This window comes from Ictidomys tridecemlineatus, chromosome 7, assembly GCF_052094955.1.
Source record: "Ictidomys tridecemlineatus isolate mIctTri1 chromosome 7, mIctTri1.hap1, whole genome shotgun sequence".
In the NCBI taxonomy this organism is placed as follows: Eukaryota; Metazoa; Chordata; class Mammalia; order Rodentia; family Sciuridae; genus Ictidomys; species Ictidomys tridecemlineatus.
In genome coordinates, this window is record NC_135483.1 from 31347555 (window position 1) to 31364229 (window position 16675).

General features: G+C 34.4%; 1 protein-coding gene across 4 annotated transcripts in view; it reads right to left on the reverse strand.

Annotated features, from left to right (window-relative positions):
* The window catches only part of Zfpm2 (zinc finger protein, FOG family member 2), a 425216-nt gene that overhangs the window by 322570 nt on the left and 85971 nt on the right, over window positions 1-16675 (reverse strand). For 2 of the 4 annotated variants that reach the window (XM_005316260.2, XM_040293757.2), the window contains exon 2: window positions 13334-13492. The exons of the other annotated variants lie outside the window; for them this stretch is intronic. In XM_005316260.2, coding sequence (XP_005316317.1) covers window positions 13334-13492 — 159 coding nt within the window. The remainder of the gene's footprint in view (window positions 1-13333; window positions 13493-16675) is intronic. 4 annotated transcript variants of the gene reach the window in all.

The window sequence follows — 16675 nt, forward strand, 5'->3', positions numbered from 1 at the left end:
AAAAGTAAAACCAAATCTTACTATCTCTCAAATTGCCCTTTCCAACAACACAGCCTAACCTATACAGAAAAATCAAACCAATTCGACAAAGTAATGATATATGAATGATATATGAACATCAATTTTCATATACTCTCACTTATGTTCTTTGATTTTTAATAAAACGATCCATTCTAGAGGGGTTTCACCTCTTGCAGCAGATTCCTGGATGCTATCCATAACTGATCACTTACTATTATAAAGAACATCATTTGTTTATAAATAGGACGTTATTCAAGCCACACGAATGGACTCTCCATTGCCAATGGACAGTACAAGTTCAGGACAGCAACTAACAAATACTTGGACCCCTATCTAAAGTCTTTTTATGTAACATCAATCCAAACACTCTCAGAACTCACAAATAGAGAAGATAATTTTCCTAATTAACTCTGTTTTGTCCTGATGTTCAATTAAAATTATCTTACTTTTCTGTTTTCTCTCTACTATGGCTATGGGAAGTTCAGTGCATTTAATGTTTCAGTTTTCAAGATACTTCTTCTACTTTCTGATGCTGCCTCTCATTATTTCCCATCCTTAGTCTTATGGTTATTATTATTACCTTTTCTGATTCTTCTGACTCACAACTTCTTTCCAGAGTCCCTCAACTTGGCACAGTGTTACTTCTTTATATCTAAAAGCTAGTCAGTATTTAATTCCACCTAAATGTCACATTCTCTGACCTTCCTTATGAGGGTCATTTACCATTTGTGTAATTATTTTATAAATGTCTGTGTGGTAGTCAGCTTTGCATCACTGGACCAAACACCTGACAAGAACAACTTGGAGAAGAAAAAGTTTATTCTGGGCTCATGGTTTAAGAGGTTCAGGCCATGGTCAGCTGACCTCACTGGTGTGAGCACGAGGTGAGGTAGTACATTGTGGTGGAAGGGAAACTTGTTCAGCTCAGGGCAGTGGGGAAGCAGAGAGAAGGGGGGAACCTTGGACGAGATACATAATCCCCAAGGGCATGTGCCCAGTGACCTATTTCCTCTGGCCATGCCCCTCCTGTCTACAGTTTCCACCCCAAAATTCATTCAATTTATTAATCCAGCAAATGGGTCAATCCACTGATTAGGTCACAGCTCTCATAATCAAATCGATTTCTCTCTGCATAGTCCTGCATTGTCAAACACAAGTTTTGTTTTGTTTTATTTTGTTTTGTTGGGACACCTCACATCCAAACTGTAAGACTGCATCCCATAATAGTGTAAATTCCAGGATAGCTAGGAACTTCACATTGGATCCACAGCATATCTCACAGTGTCTAATATAGCAGGTGTTCAATGAATATTTATTGGATTGGATAAAGCAGGAATGCTGAATGCCACTGTGCTTTGAGTCATTCATTATTCCAATAATCAAGCAAACAAATAAAAACTATGCATTTTACATAAGCTGAAAACTCTCTGTAGTAACAGAATTTAGAGTCAGGCATGTGGCCACTTCACACTAAAGGCCATATTTTCCAGCATGGACCCTTTTAGCGTGGACCTCTCCATAAGACAGCTCTAGACAGTGGGATACAAGCCCAACAGTTCTTTGGCTATTCCCAGGAACCTAATTTTACAGTTGAACTTAAAAGAGTTTTTATATCTGTGGGGAAAAAATATTCTAGGTCATGTCAATCTAGTCCTTACTCAGATCCTCATCTAGCTTCCAACACTGGGAATTGTCCCAATTATGTTATCACTAGACCCATTCAGGCTCTTTTTACTGCAAAGTCTTCTCAAAGCATCTCCTCCCTTAATGCCAACAAGAGGTCATTGGCTGCTGATAACACCAGAAAAACATAATACCCACAGCATCTTCCAGATTTTCATAAACATGGAGGAATTCTTCCCTTCTCAGCTTCAATTTTTAACAGCACTTTGAAAATCAGGCTTGTCATGAATATCCATGATAATTTTAGACTAAAGGTAATTTTATAATTTTATCGTATGCAATAATAGATTCAGAATACAGATATGTAACAGAAATATAGTTTACAAATTGAAGGTTTGCCAACAAATTAGGGAGCTGTAACCAAACTTAATATTCTTGATCAATGCTGTCTCCTGTGAATTCAGTCTTACTTAATAGATTTACTAATTTACTAAAGGTTGATTCAAGCTTTGCAGGGTCCGAAGATTTTACAACTTGGGAGGTCCTCATTAAGAAGAGCACCAAGTTATAATTACAAAATTAGGTGCAGGGGCCTTGGAAAGACAGGTGAGGTTCTCTGAAACTCCAGCTTCATTAACCTCATAGGAAAGCTGCCTCCGAGAAGTAACTATAGTAAAGGTCAGAACTATCCTTCCGATTAAATAAATGGTTCGTCCCAAATGCTCAGTTGTTGAGAAATTATTGTTAAACCAGCCTCAGAATTCTGAAGCAATATCTAAAATTTATTTAAATTGTTCAAATTTTAGATTTATTCAATACTATTTTGAACTTCCCTGGGTCTATTATTTGATATAAAAACATTAAGCACATGAGAAAAACTAAAAAAAAGGGAATGAAAGATAGTTAGTATTTACTTGGCAATAAATACAAACATGAGATATTATGCATAATTATAAATTATTACATAATTTTATAATTGCATTCTTTTACATTAATAAGCTGGTATTTTTTAGGGCCACTTTATAAACTTCCTACTACCAACATTGTAGAAAAATCATATCGTAATTTTCTAAAATGGATTTGCCTTAGGATATAAGCTATTTGTTGTCTTTTTTTTTAAAAGTATCTTCCATATTTTTGTAGAATTAGTACTTCTTGCTGAGTTACTACTGTATTTTGGTATGCCCTTTACTAGTCATCCACTAGAACTAGTCATTCACTAGGGTGAAATGAGGCAGATGCACACTGGGTGCTACGATGCTACACGTTACTGCCAGGAAGCTTAAGAATGAACACACTGCTTCCTTAACCAAAACTTAACATCATCTCCACCCCTCAGAAACATTCTCACTGGTGGATGTTTTCTTCCTTAACCAGATCACTCTATCTGGAAGAAATGAAGCATTCTTTATATAGTTTTCTTTCTGTCTCTAAACACACATAATTATGTAAACAAGTTACAGGTTCTCAGTGTTGGTTAAGAAGCCTGGGCTGGAGTCTGCTCTGAAAAAAATAAAATAAAAACTTATCTAAGACCCCAAATATACTGAATTGTGCTAATCCTCCGGCAACAACAGAAACAGCATCAGACTGCACTATTGAATAGATACAGGGACAGTGTTTTATGTATGTGTACTACAGATTTCCACCTTGATGAATCTATGTCTTTAAAAATACTCCTTAAAGAGACCTTCCTTTCTTACTGACAGAAAAATATAATCACAGCCCACTGTCTGTGCAATTCCACTTTCCATTCTGCTATGTGCATAAGACTTGGTAAGATACAGACACTGTCAAGTTTCAGAACAGTTCCTTGTCTAATCTTTCTACTTCTCCAGATCTTTGATATAGAACCTGTTAGAATGTATTGCTTACTTTTCTAGTTCCTATGTTTATCTCACTTCCACTCTTACCATCTGCTGTACTGCATTTCCTTCAGAAAAGTGAAAAGTTTTCACAGTGCCCAGAGCTTTCCCAGCAAACAATGCCCTCTTCCCCTCTTCCTTCCTTCCTTTCTCCGCTTTTTATTTAGTCTTATTTTGTGTTAAGGTCAAAGTGCTGTAAAGAGTTCACTTGGGGAACATTTCTACAGGGCTGAAATGCTTATCTAAATGGTTTTGATGGATTTATAAACATTCCTGCCATTTATTACTGGCTTCTGCCCAAGTACACACATTTTGGTGTGTCTCCCTCTCTTTTGAATTATCTGAAAACAACATCACAAGCAATAGGCAGTGAGAAATTGTGGCTTATTGTATGCCACCCAAATAGGGTAACATAATTATCCACTTAATATAATGAGTCCAATGAGCTTTGAATATAGCCTTTGCTTTGTATCAAAATGCCAACTTTATTTAGTGCAAACTGGTTGATATTAGTAGAAAGCCTTTAAAGTCCTATCAAAAGACCAACATATTTGACATATTTTAAGCACACTCCTAATTCATTTAGTCTATCCTTTTCGTTTTATTCTTTGGTTTTGTATGCATCCTCAATTCTTGACTGACAGATCATGTGTAATAAATATTCATTAGATAATGCCAGGTTAAAAATACCTTTAAAAAGTGAATTTTACACTTTTTCTGTCCAGCCATCTTCAGATGTGTTCATCACCTTCTACAAGAATTGAATAACAGAAAACATAATCATTTTTCTATTTTTACTAAGTACAAATAACTCAAATTTTAATATGGTATTAATCTTCAATAGTCTCATGACTTTGACCAAGGTACTGAACTCTGGAGGTCACAGGTGAAAATAATATGAACCCTACAGGACGGTAAAATGATTAGAGATGGTGCATGTACAGCAAATGCCTGACTTTCAGGAGCAAGCAGAAAATGAAAGTTGTTATTACCATTATTATAATTATTATAATTGGTACATAGTCTCAGTGCCAATCTCAGGAATCTCATTGAACTACAAAAAAAGAAGCTGAGACAGCAATCTGCATTCTTAATCATTATTTATTGGTGCAACACATTCAGTTATTTTTACTTGACCTTTTAAGAACAACAAAAAAGTGACTGACTTTATTACTATAATTAAATTCATCATACCATAGCTTTTTACAGTTCCCTTTACATATCTATGTTTAGGCCTACCAGAGATAAAGATTATCCCATCAGGTAACGATAGGCATATGCTTAATGCTGCCTATTGCTTCTCGAATGATAAAAACATTGTGAGAATTTTACATACTAACAAGAAAATGTAAATTTTATATGAGAAGATTAAGAGCTTTGGAAATCTTATTTGATTTAAATTTAGAAGATGTTAGTGCGGAACAACTGAGAAAAGGTTTTTAATCATTTGTGATGTTTAAGAATAAAAAGTAGAGACAGAGTTAACTTCAAGAGTTGTTTCCCAAAAATGTTAACATTTTATCTCATATCCTAATGTGATCAACAGTTAGATTCAGGGTTGTCAACTATGCTAATTCCATAAGATTAAAATAAATTAGTTGTCCAGGCATCCCTAATGCCATTCATACATTTAATTTTCTTTGAAGTAGAAATGTAAATTAAAAGTTAGTAGGTATAAATGACTGGTAAACATGAGTATAGATGAGCATTGATTCAAATAAAAGTTTAAGCAAAATAAAATGGAAATAAACACTTAAAACTTAAAATAGCTGTTTATGTAATTACAACCTGACCAAATCTACTATTTAAGAAATGAGCGCTCTTCATTCAACCCAAAACATCACTAAAAAAATGTAGATATTAAAAATGACTTCTAAATTAGTAGTCCTTTTATATTACTTGACTAAATATATTGATTATTTATTTGCTGTCTAGATTAAAAGTGAAAAAGTCAATTAATAATACATATATTGTTTAGTATCCAAATATTTGACTTTATATATATATCTTTCCACATTTTTATTGGTGCATTATAGTTGCACATAATGATGGGATTTGTTGTTACATATTCATTCATACATACAGTATAACAATATAAGTTGGCCAATATAAATTAAATACATTCTTACTCTTCTTTTGAATTTCAACATTATTAGGGAAAACAATAAACCTAATTAAACCTTACAGTTTAAAAAAATTTCTTGCACTTGCAAAAATCATAAATGTTAAACTAAAAGGCCAATTTTTCTAAATGGTAGAGGAAGGTTTTATATTAACTTTTCTTTTTATTATTTATAACAATGATGCTGATACAAAATAAAGGAAAACAGGAAAAGAACTCCTTGTACCCTCAATATGTAGACAGACAAAATGAAATATACTTTATTACAATATGAGATTATTTGATAAACTATAAAATATACTTTATTACAATATGAGATTATTTCATAAACTATAAAAGATTTAGGCAATTACATATTTGACCAATTCTCATTGTTTCAAAAGAGACCTTTAGCAAATTGCACAAGTGAGATCTGTTGATGGTCTTATCCAAGAAAGAACAATGAATTTGCTCTTTCAATAATTACTATGAGTTAATTTATGTACTGCAAAATAGATCATTTTTCATTTTGTTGAAATTTTCATGATAATATTTGTGGGACCAGAGATGAGGTAGGTAGACAAAGTTTTATCTGATCCTTACATATAAAAAGCTGAGTCATACCAAAATTCCCACACCTTCCGCTTCCATCAAACTAAGAAAATGCTGACTCTCCCATATCAGCAGTTTGTTCAAATGCTCTCTCATTTTTCTAACAATGGAGGTTTTAAACATTCAGTCCCATTCCAAACAGAAACGATGCTGTGCAGATTTTTTAAGATAGCTGCAAAAGAGGGAAGCACAGTGTCATAGGTGAATTATTTTTTCCATCTCATGAGAGAAAAATACAAGTAGGACACTATTTTAACCTCTCTTTCTATCTCCCATAAAGAACTACTTTTCCACTTTGTATGGTTGGATAACTTATGTAAGAAAAAACGTAATGATTTTAAAATGTATCTATATTTTTAAAGGTGAAGAAGTACTGGATCCAGGAAAACAGGGTTTGCCAGGGAACAATAATGTCATCTGGAGGGAGGGGGAGGTGGCGGGGAAGGGAAGCCAGGTTCATGCCAAGCAAAGCTGGGGGCTGTTCAATCAGCCCTATCAGCACTCCATCAGTGTCTCCACTCCAGCCAAATCCAGAGAAAACAAGGAGTCAAAGATTCAGGTCAATAAGCTTATAGGCGATTTGCACAAACAGCTCCTCCAGCAAGGTAAGAAACAAAGTCATATTGGCTTTTCTTTTTTACTTCTTCTCTTTGAACTCCCTGGTCCAAACATACCCTGGAAATGTCAATGTTATATGCAAGAATTTAAAGAGCTGAGCTTCTTAATCCTGTTAAGAAAAAAGGAACAAAGTTGCCTGTAAAGATCCCTTTCCTTACTGAACTCAAACTGATTATGGTAGAGCTGCCTTGTGCGGATGCTGATTCCAGTCACCCAAGCATCAGAGAAGGCAGCGACACATCATCAAAGACAAAGAAGGAGGAAAGGAACCAAAGGATTTGTGAAATATAAACAGACGTTCTGAACTAAAAAATAATACAATTAAAAGAAGAAGCTATGGGACAAAATAGTGGGAATGTTTGATAATGGAAAAACAAGCAGTCACGACCCCCACAATCATATCTCACAAGGGCACAATGGATTTATTTATTGGTTATTTTATTTCTTTTCCAAATTAGGGATCTAGATAATAGTTTTATTGCTTTCTCTTCACATTTGGTGGGCAACTGGGAGGGAAGGAATGATGAATGCCAATAATCCAGGGTAGAGTTTGTTACATACAGTCCAAAGAAAAATAACCCTTTCTTCATGGTCACTTCTTAATTTTTGAATAAAGGTAGAAAAAAAAAACACTACATAATCTGATAGCAAGGGAGGAAATGGGAGAGGGGCAGCCCAATGAGTCAGGCAGTCTAGAGAGTTAAGCACAATGATTAAACTGCTACTGATTCAAGCGCCTTTTGCTCTTAATCCTTCAGATTCAAGGATGTGGAAAAATGTAGAAAATAAAGACCCAAACTCTGCTATGGTAGAAAGGAGCACAGTGATTCATATCATCCTCAAACACCCCCAAACTGCTGTTCTGGAAGCTACCTTAATGAGCTACAGATGGAGTCTCATCAAGCCCTTGGCTAAAGGAATGATTCAGATTGGGTTTATCTGTATCTCCTGACAGCTTCCCCAACTTACCTGTTTCAATTTCCTGACTTAACCTTCATTTTCTGCAGGTCTTTCTTTGGTAGGCATAGACAGACTGGGCCCTAACCACACCTCTTCTCCCAAGTTTCCCTCAACTCTTTTGGTGGCTCAGAGAACGCAGCTGCCCTTCACAGTCCAGTTCCCCATGCCCTTCACAGAGGTGGGAATCCAACAGATTCCCGGAGCTGCAAGTAGCACAGGTGTAGTGTTCCTCTCCTACTCCCCAGCTCTCTGCTGTCCTCTTCTGGTTCCCTGAAACACAGGCCTGGCAGGTATAGCAGAGGTGAGGAAGTTCTGGAAGCTCACCCCTTTCCCTCAGGTCTCCACTCAAATTACCCCTTCCACGCCACATGTGTGCCTGCACACACAACCACCTTGTCACTCCCTCACTCTTATCTTTTTCTTCGTGGTGCTTAACATCACCCTTGTACAATATGAGTTTGATTTATTATTATTGTTGTTGTTGTTGTTGTTTCACTGTTTTCCTGAGATGTGGATTGACTTTTTCTTACTGTTGTATCCTAGCACCAGGAAGAGGGTCTGGCACATAACAGATGCTTATATAGGGCTGGGTTGTACTGAACTGATCTGCTGAAAAGAAATGGAAGTTGCTGTCAACAGTTCTTGAACCCAACAATTTTGTCTGGGTTTAAGCTTGCTTTTGACTTTGCATTAACTACTTCTGGGGCTAGTGCAAAATCCAAGTAAGAGTAACACGGGTTTTATTCTGTTTTCTTTAACATACCTTTCATTTTTTCTGTTGACGAGTATTTAAAATAACTTTTACTTTCTGCATACTAGGTCAAGGTTTTTGAATGTGGTCAGAATGTCTGATTGTTCCCCTATATCGTTTCCTTATTTAATGAATTTCTGTCATATCTCCTTTTGTTCACCCTGTTCTTTCCAATGTAAGCTCATCTCTTTAGGGTGTGCCCCAGACCCACCCAGTGATTTCTCTGACCATTCTCTATAACTAGATTATAGGGCAAGAAGTATCATTCTATGTCTTCTAACATTAACTTTGATGGCATTTTTTTTCCCTGTGAGCCTGTTGAGGACTCATGATATCAGAAAACAATTTGTAAAGATCTCCAGCAACTTTTCTGGATGAATGTAATTGATAAGTTATCACTGATATGGATTTGGGGGAGATTTTTCTGTTTGTTTGTTTTTAATAACACTGCATTTTACTAGCCTGTAATGACATCCATCTGATATTTCCTGTCCACATATCCTGTGACATTTTCCTGGAATGTATCCCAAGACATGTTTATTTCATTTTAGTAATTAGCAAACTTGAGTATTTCAGAGAGGAAACACTCTTTGAAAAAACTAATAATAGTAAACTAGTTTTAGAACCGCCCCATGCCAAGTCTGCTATGAAACTTACTGTCTCTGATCTAGCAACTCAAAACTCTTCAGGTTGCTTCCTTCAACAATTATATTTCAATGTATATTAATTAGTTTGCTTAAGTCTACACATTCAGGGATTTGTTTCCATGTCTTATACATAAACCAGATGAAAGAAGATGAAATAACTGAAGCAAATAATTCAGTAACACAGGAAATATGTAGCACTTATGGGCTCAGTCTTGATGTCTTCGGCATCTGTAAATTCAAGGAAATAATTCTTGCTTGCTTCCTTCCTCTCAGAGATACTGTTAAGGCAAGATGCCAAGCACTCTAAACTCATGAACAAAAGAAGATGATATAAATCCTAAGTGTTGCAATACATTTTGCTACCATTTTTTAAATCTCAGGATTTCAAGGAAAGTTTGAAGCAACATCTTTTTTTAAACATAGTTCAGTTCTTTAAGAAGATGAAAAACAGAAGTGAAACAAATAATTAACCCAAAGCAAAAAGTGACAAAAGAAGCTTCTAGAGAATTGTCATATTCAAATTTTAGGCATGGAACTATAATCAGATATCTCTGAGCTAGAGCCAGATAATCAAAAATTTTTACCCTTTAATGCTAACATAAGGCTGGGTATGGTGGTACACACCTGTAATCCCAGCAGCTCAGAAGGCTGAGGCAGGAGGATCACTAGTTCAATGCCAGCCTCAGCAATAATGAGGTGCTAAGCAAGTCAGTGAGACCCTGTTTCTAAATTAAAAAAAAAAAAAATAGGGCTGGAGATGTGGCCCAGTGGTTGAGTGCCCCTGAGTTCAATCCCCAATACCAAGAAAGAAAAAAAAAAAAAAAGCTAACATAAAATTCAGACCATTTTTTAACATTTCTGTGGAATTTTACATTCTCTGAGGGAGTTAGTTTATATTTAATCACGTGGTTCATAATGATGAGCAACTTCACTAACTTGAGACTTATAGCAAAACCTGCCCTTTAACAAGAACACAAATGTCATCAGTATGGAGCTAAGAAAAATTTTAAAATAAGTAAGAGTCCTTCTAAACCTTGAAAATATTCTGTGTAATAGAGAAGACCAATTCAAAAGGAAGTGGGAACTTCCTGTGATCATCTATAGATGAATAAAAAGAGAGGACTTTTCTTTTTTATTTAACAAAAGGGAAGTTATAATAGCAAAATACAAAATATAAATGAAGTAAACAGTAACTATGCATATTCTCCATATCCTCCCCAGAAAATGTCAAAATAACTTGTTTGGATAACTTAGATCTAGCTATATTTTTGTGGTATGAGGTTTTAAACCATCCTTTGCTTAATTAAAAAGAAAAAGCATTTAATATTCAATATATTTTTCCAGAGGAAAAATATATTGAATATTATGTAACTAGGTGGTTGCTAGATTTTGGTCATAGGAAGGCCACCACACAAAGAAACTTTTAATAATCCAATTCAGTTTTCTGTATATATTGACAATTTTTGAGTTGTCATAAATGATTTTGAATATTTGGAGGTGTATTATACACCTGTTTCAGCCATAAACCCTAGGTAAAAAAAAAAAAAATTTCTCTTCCAAAGAACATTTCTTACGTACTTTTCCAATCATGATATTGATATCATTAACCATTTAAATGCATTTACTCTTCTGATCGCTAATCTATCCTCTTTCTAAAACTGGTAATAAAACATAATTGTTATCACTGAGACAAACATGTGCCTTTCTACAGAAAGATTAGGTTCTAATTTTCCAGAGAGAAAATTCTCTCTTCCTATTGTAGCTAATCAAGTTAAGTGAAAAATGGATAACATCCCTGGCATGACATCTCAAGGGGATACAATATCAAAGAGTTGTCTTCCATTCATACCAGTTCCAACTGACTTCAGCGGGAATTCCCTGGCCTCACATTCTATGACAGTGAAATAATGAAATTCTCTTGTTATAACACAAGGTCATAGTAATTTGAAAGAGTAATACTATTATTTATCCTGAAAAATATTACATGAAAATAAGAATTCTTATCCCCACTAATCATGACATTTTAGTTTCAGACTAAGCCTTAGAGAATTATTTTTACAATGCATAAAATTTTATATATTATTTAATAGTCTGTATCATACTAAATGTTGTTTTGTATACATTAGATATTTTTTAAAATGTCTAACTGTTCATCAAATAATAATATCCACTGGAAAATATTCACTATAATTATAATTCAATGATTCTTCTTAGTTCTTAAAGGCATTCGTTGTTTTTTTGTGATCTAGGATTCTGGTTTGTAAAGAGGGAAGTTATTAAGACGATAGTTATCATCATGGAAGCATTAGAATAAATCCATTTCTTCAAGAAACTGTTAACTTAAAGTTTTTGGTTCTGTATTCTTTAAGCAGACAAAACTGTAATCCCAAAATTTAAAATATATCTAATAATATCTATCATTCCTGATACTCTAGATTTAATTGATAAGGAGGTCTGTATCTATACATTACCTCTTGTAACCACAAAAGTCAAAAAGAAATGGTACCTTCTAACTATTAGTCCCTTCTCTTTATTACAACATTACAACATAAGTAGGTACTCTACATTGCACACACCCACACACAAAATGTGTTTCCTGAAGATGAAGGAAAATGAGATGTCTTCAAACACAAATTGAAAAGCTCTCTATCTCCAGACGGCTCGTATAGGTATCACCATGACTATAGATCAAGAAATGGTTGCAGTATCAGAAAAAAAACTAAAAAAAATATTTGGCCTGATATCTGATTCAGCCCTAGGAAAGAAGAATTATTTTCATTTTCAACCAAAAGTCTCTGATGTGGAAGCCAGGGGCCACATTACAAAGTCATCTGGAAGTTTTCTGAACCTCAGCATGTCCAGGAACTGGTGCTGCTGTTTGGTTTCCACAATTTGGGGGTCTGGGCTCTACCAACCAAAGGGATCTGACTAGATGGTTTCTTTTGTTTCTAACACATCATCAACAGGAGAAAGTAATACTGAAATTTTTTTCTATATATCAAAGACATATGTGACCACAGGATATGTGCATTGGTAGCTTTTTGTGATGCTATCCCAGCATTCTTTATTTCAGACGGTCAAGTGGGATAATATAAAAAGCCCACTTCACATCATGTATCTATGGCAAAAGTGGTTATTTCCAACCAAGAAAGTAATCCCAATACTTGTGAAACTGTGTGTTGGTGCAGGAGATAGAAGCCCCACCTCAGTAGCACAAACAATCAAATGGAAAAGAATCTTGAGAAACCTAAAACCAACTTTTAGAAAAAGTAAGCAGATGAGGATTTGTGCCCAGTGAGGATATAACTGGTAAATCACCCAGCTGGCAGCCAAGGTTAGAAATAAACTAAGATATGCCTCAGGTGCCTCTTGGATTATGTTAGTGTGTCAAGAGGATTTACTATCAGGCATGGTGGTGCACACCTGTAATTCCAGCAGCTAGGGAGTCTGAGGCAAGAAGGATTGAGAGTTCAAAGCCAGCCTCAGCAATGGCAAGGGACTAAGCAACTCAGTGAGACCCTGTTTCTAAATAAAATACAAAATAGGGCTGGGGATGTGGCTCAGTGGTCGAGTGCCCCTGAGTTCAATCCCTGGAACCCCCCACCAAATGAGGATCTACTGTGGAGAAAAGTGTGCATTTTCTTTTTGACAATATCTAAAAAGGACTACCCTCCATGTTTGATAGTCCCTTTTAAATACTATCAAATAAGTCAAACACCTCAGATTTCAGTTTTCAAAACTGGTGTGCCAGAAGTTTGGGCTTGGTGTCTCTCTGCCCCACTCAGTACTTACACTCAGCACCTTGCAAACAACTGAAACTCAATAAATAGTTGTTGAAAGAATAAATGAATAAATAATAAAGACTAAATGTACTAAAGCTAGCTGGTCAACTGACATGAAAATGTATATGGTTAATTGGCCAATCCACATGAGAATATTCATTTAAATATAAAATAGGTTTATTATTAAAATGGAATTACTTCTTTTATCTCTCAAAACAATGTGTTGTTTGAAAATTCTGCATCTATTATCAGACTGTCTAGCTGTGTTTCAGCGCTAATGGCACTTTCACCCCATTCTATCATGACAACATCATCTAAGTAGACTTACATTACATCCAACTCTCAATGATTACCTTTGTTACAAAAGTATTCCACCTCTTCACAGCTCAGATTTTCAGGCCCAAATTCTGTGGACAAGCTTTCCTCCAATGGAAAGTCTCCTTTTGAGATGATGACTGTTTCCTCTGATGGACACTCTTCTTCCTCATCTTCAATGGCATCTTCAAGCGGCCCTTGAAAAAGAATCAGGGACACTGTACCAAAAACATCCAAGGAAGAGGGTGAAATAAACCCTTATAACAGGGTCTTTGTGAGTACAGAGGCGAGGAAAACATTCCAAGTTGTCCCACCAAGGGGACCCATACAAGATATTGCCACATTCATATTCAGACAAAAGTGACCTACTTGAGAAGTGGACAGAAACTAGTGGCTGAAGATACTCCATGGAAATCAACCTTCATCTTCAATCCTTCCCTACCCCCAACCTAAGCCCCAAACTTATATTCCCTTCTGAGCAGCAAAACTGTGCACTTTATGTTCATTTGTTAGGATTAACTGCCTGGTAAAGAGTACAAGTCTCTTTTACACTGTTGTACAATTTTACCTGAGATTTTAATAAAGATTTAAAGTAATTGAATGCATTTTAATTGAACTGAGATTTTAATAAAGTCTATACTTTTAAAAATCCATCTTAAGAGTGGATTCCAAGAAAAGATTTCATTATATGTGTTTGAGGCTTGAAGAAAAATTACATATTTCTCTCCCTGATGAAAGCATAACCCTATTCATAATTAATTGAATTTTTTCTGAAATGAAAAGTAGTTTTCTAATGAAAAAATGTAATTTGTATTTATGTGATACTTTTTCAGTAATAAAAATACAACTCCCTTAGAGAGAAAGAGAGTGAGGTGCACTACATTAATGGACCTATTTTACTGAAAGGAAAGGGAGGGCTGGGGTTGTTCAGATGGATCTGAAGTGGTCGACGTGGGAATACCACACTGCCGATTGTGCATTTCTGACTGCCTCTAAAGAATCAGAGTATCCGACTCATTTTGCTAAGCAGAAGTCTGCATTTGCTCCTAAAGAAGTAATATGGCATTTTATCCAAAGAACACAATTATGGTAATTTGTACTAATTGTCACTCATGTCACCAGTCTCATCAGACAGGCTAAATACTCCAAGGCTTAGGCAGCCTCTCACTCGCTCTCTTACTTTTTAGAAATGTGCTAGAAATTTTTCTGGGTCCAAGGAGAAATCTTACGAATAGTTTAAAATTGTGAATATATTACTGTTATTATATATGCATGGGTAAACAAGAACAAGTATATACCTATATACAGTAGTATAACTAGTGTTTTCCCCAAAGTCACTTGCCAAAGGACTGAATTAATATGATACCTTTACATGTACAGAATTAGTTACATGGATTTAAATTGAGAAACATTCAAGCAAAAATTTACTTTCAGATTTTTTTTCCTTTTTAGAATTCATTTTTCCTCTTTCCTTCAAAATAATAAAATGTTAAGGAGGATCAAATGCCCTAATTCCAAACACTCTGTTAACACAGTTTTCTCACACAGTTCTTATGCTCAAGGTGAAGAGTTAAAAAGAGCCATGGATTTTGTTTTTGCACAAATCACATTCAAAAGTCAGGGGTCTTACATCAGTTTTTAATCCCTTAACTATTTCATCATTTATAATCTTTCACCTTTTAGAACAACTATTTCAAATAGACATGCAGAAATATATAAAATAGAAAGAATGTCAAATACCACAATCCTTAAAACATTAATTTGACAGTTTCAAAAGACAAGTTTAATTATTAATGCTGAGTCAAATTAGGACACTAATAGGATATTTCCCTTATTTTTATTTTTCAAAGAACTTAATTATAATAATAACCTTAGTCCAAAGAAGACATACAAAGCTGTCCCATTTGTGTTTCATATGGGAGTTTCAAAGCACTTTCTTTCATGTTATCTAAAATAAAACAGTGAGGTAGGTATGGTAGGTATTACTATTTTTATTTTGTTGATCTAGAAAGTAAAGCTTTGGAGGTCAATTAAGAGAGTAAGATTACAAGATGATAAATGAAAAAGCTAACTTGCAAATTTAAGATTGTTTTAACACATTTTTAAAATGCAAACCATTGTTTTAAATATATTCCTTTAGAAAGAAAACTATAAACATGTAGCTGGTAGACAAAATGATTTAGAAAATTGTTAATTCACATTTTACATAATCACTTATTATGGTGCTTAATAATCCAATCTAAAAATTGAAGAGCCTCTTAGGGCTCTTCTCAGATTACTGAAAACCAAAATACTAAGTTCTCGCCTTTCCACAATCATTAAGATTATCTTGTAAATTTACCAAAAATAAAGTAATTGATTACTAATATTTATAATTACATTATTTATAACCATGCTGAATCAATCTATAAAGTAACTATACTAGCTATAACAGAAATTATAATTTATACTCCTTTTGGAACTTTAGGAATATTTACTCTGTTTTCCTAGCAAATAAAAAAAAAAGGCTCCAATTGTAACATAAATATTTTAAATGCTCATATGTAAAGTATGAAAAGTACAATAACACTATAATACTGAAGAGAATTCATGCATATCGTAAAAATATTAATAAATGTTTTTCTTTTAAAAATTATAATTCTGAGCACATATGGTATATTTAAAATACTGAGTGACAACAAATTGGCTTCAGTAAGATGATCTCAAAATAAAATTTAGCAGTTGTATTAAATAGATAAAAAAGTAAGTAGATAAGCTTATGTGAAAATCTGAAAGAACACAAAACCACAAAGCATTGATTTATGCTTAGTAAACCTCAAATTAAGTCAATGTTATGGTGATTTTATACACACACACACACACACATACACACAACACACACACACATCTACATGTATTTGTGCACAGAAACCATATCCATATATATATATATAAACTTTTATTTCAAAGTTTACAACAAGTACTTAATGGATAGTATAGTATTGCATATTCCAGCAGTTGTTTGATTTTATTATCAGCTGTCAATTTGGAATTCCAAGCAGGTAACTGAAAAGAAGCACTTATTTTCAAAACAAACTACAAAAATCCAAATAAAAGGAGAAAAAAAATTCTGAGCTCATTTGTTCAAATTCTGAGCTCATTTGTTCAAATTACACAATGTCTCCTTGTCAATAATTAAAACAGGCCTCAGGAAGGAGATTTAATGACCAACTTAAATGTCAGATTTGTAAAATCTACTATTTTTAAAACGTGAAACTACTAACAATTTCTTTAAGTATGCCATGAAATCAAACTCTGGGGAAAAGGTTTCTCTTAAAAATGCATAATATTTATGGTTTCAGATCAGATCTCCCTCTACTCTCTATATTGCATGTTTCTTT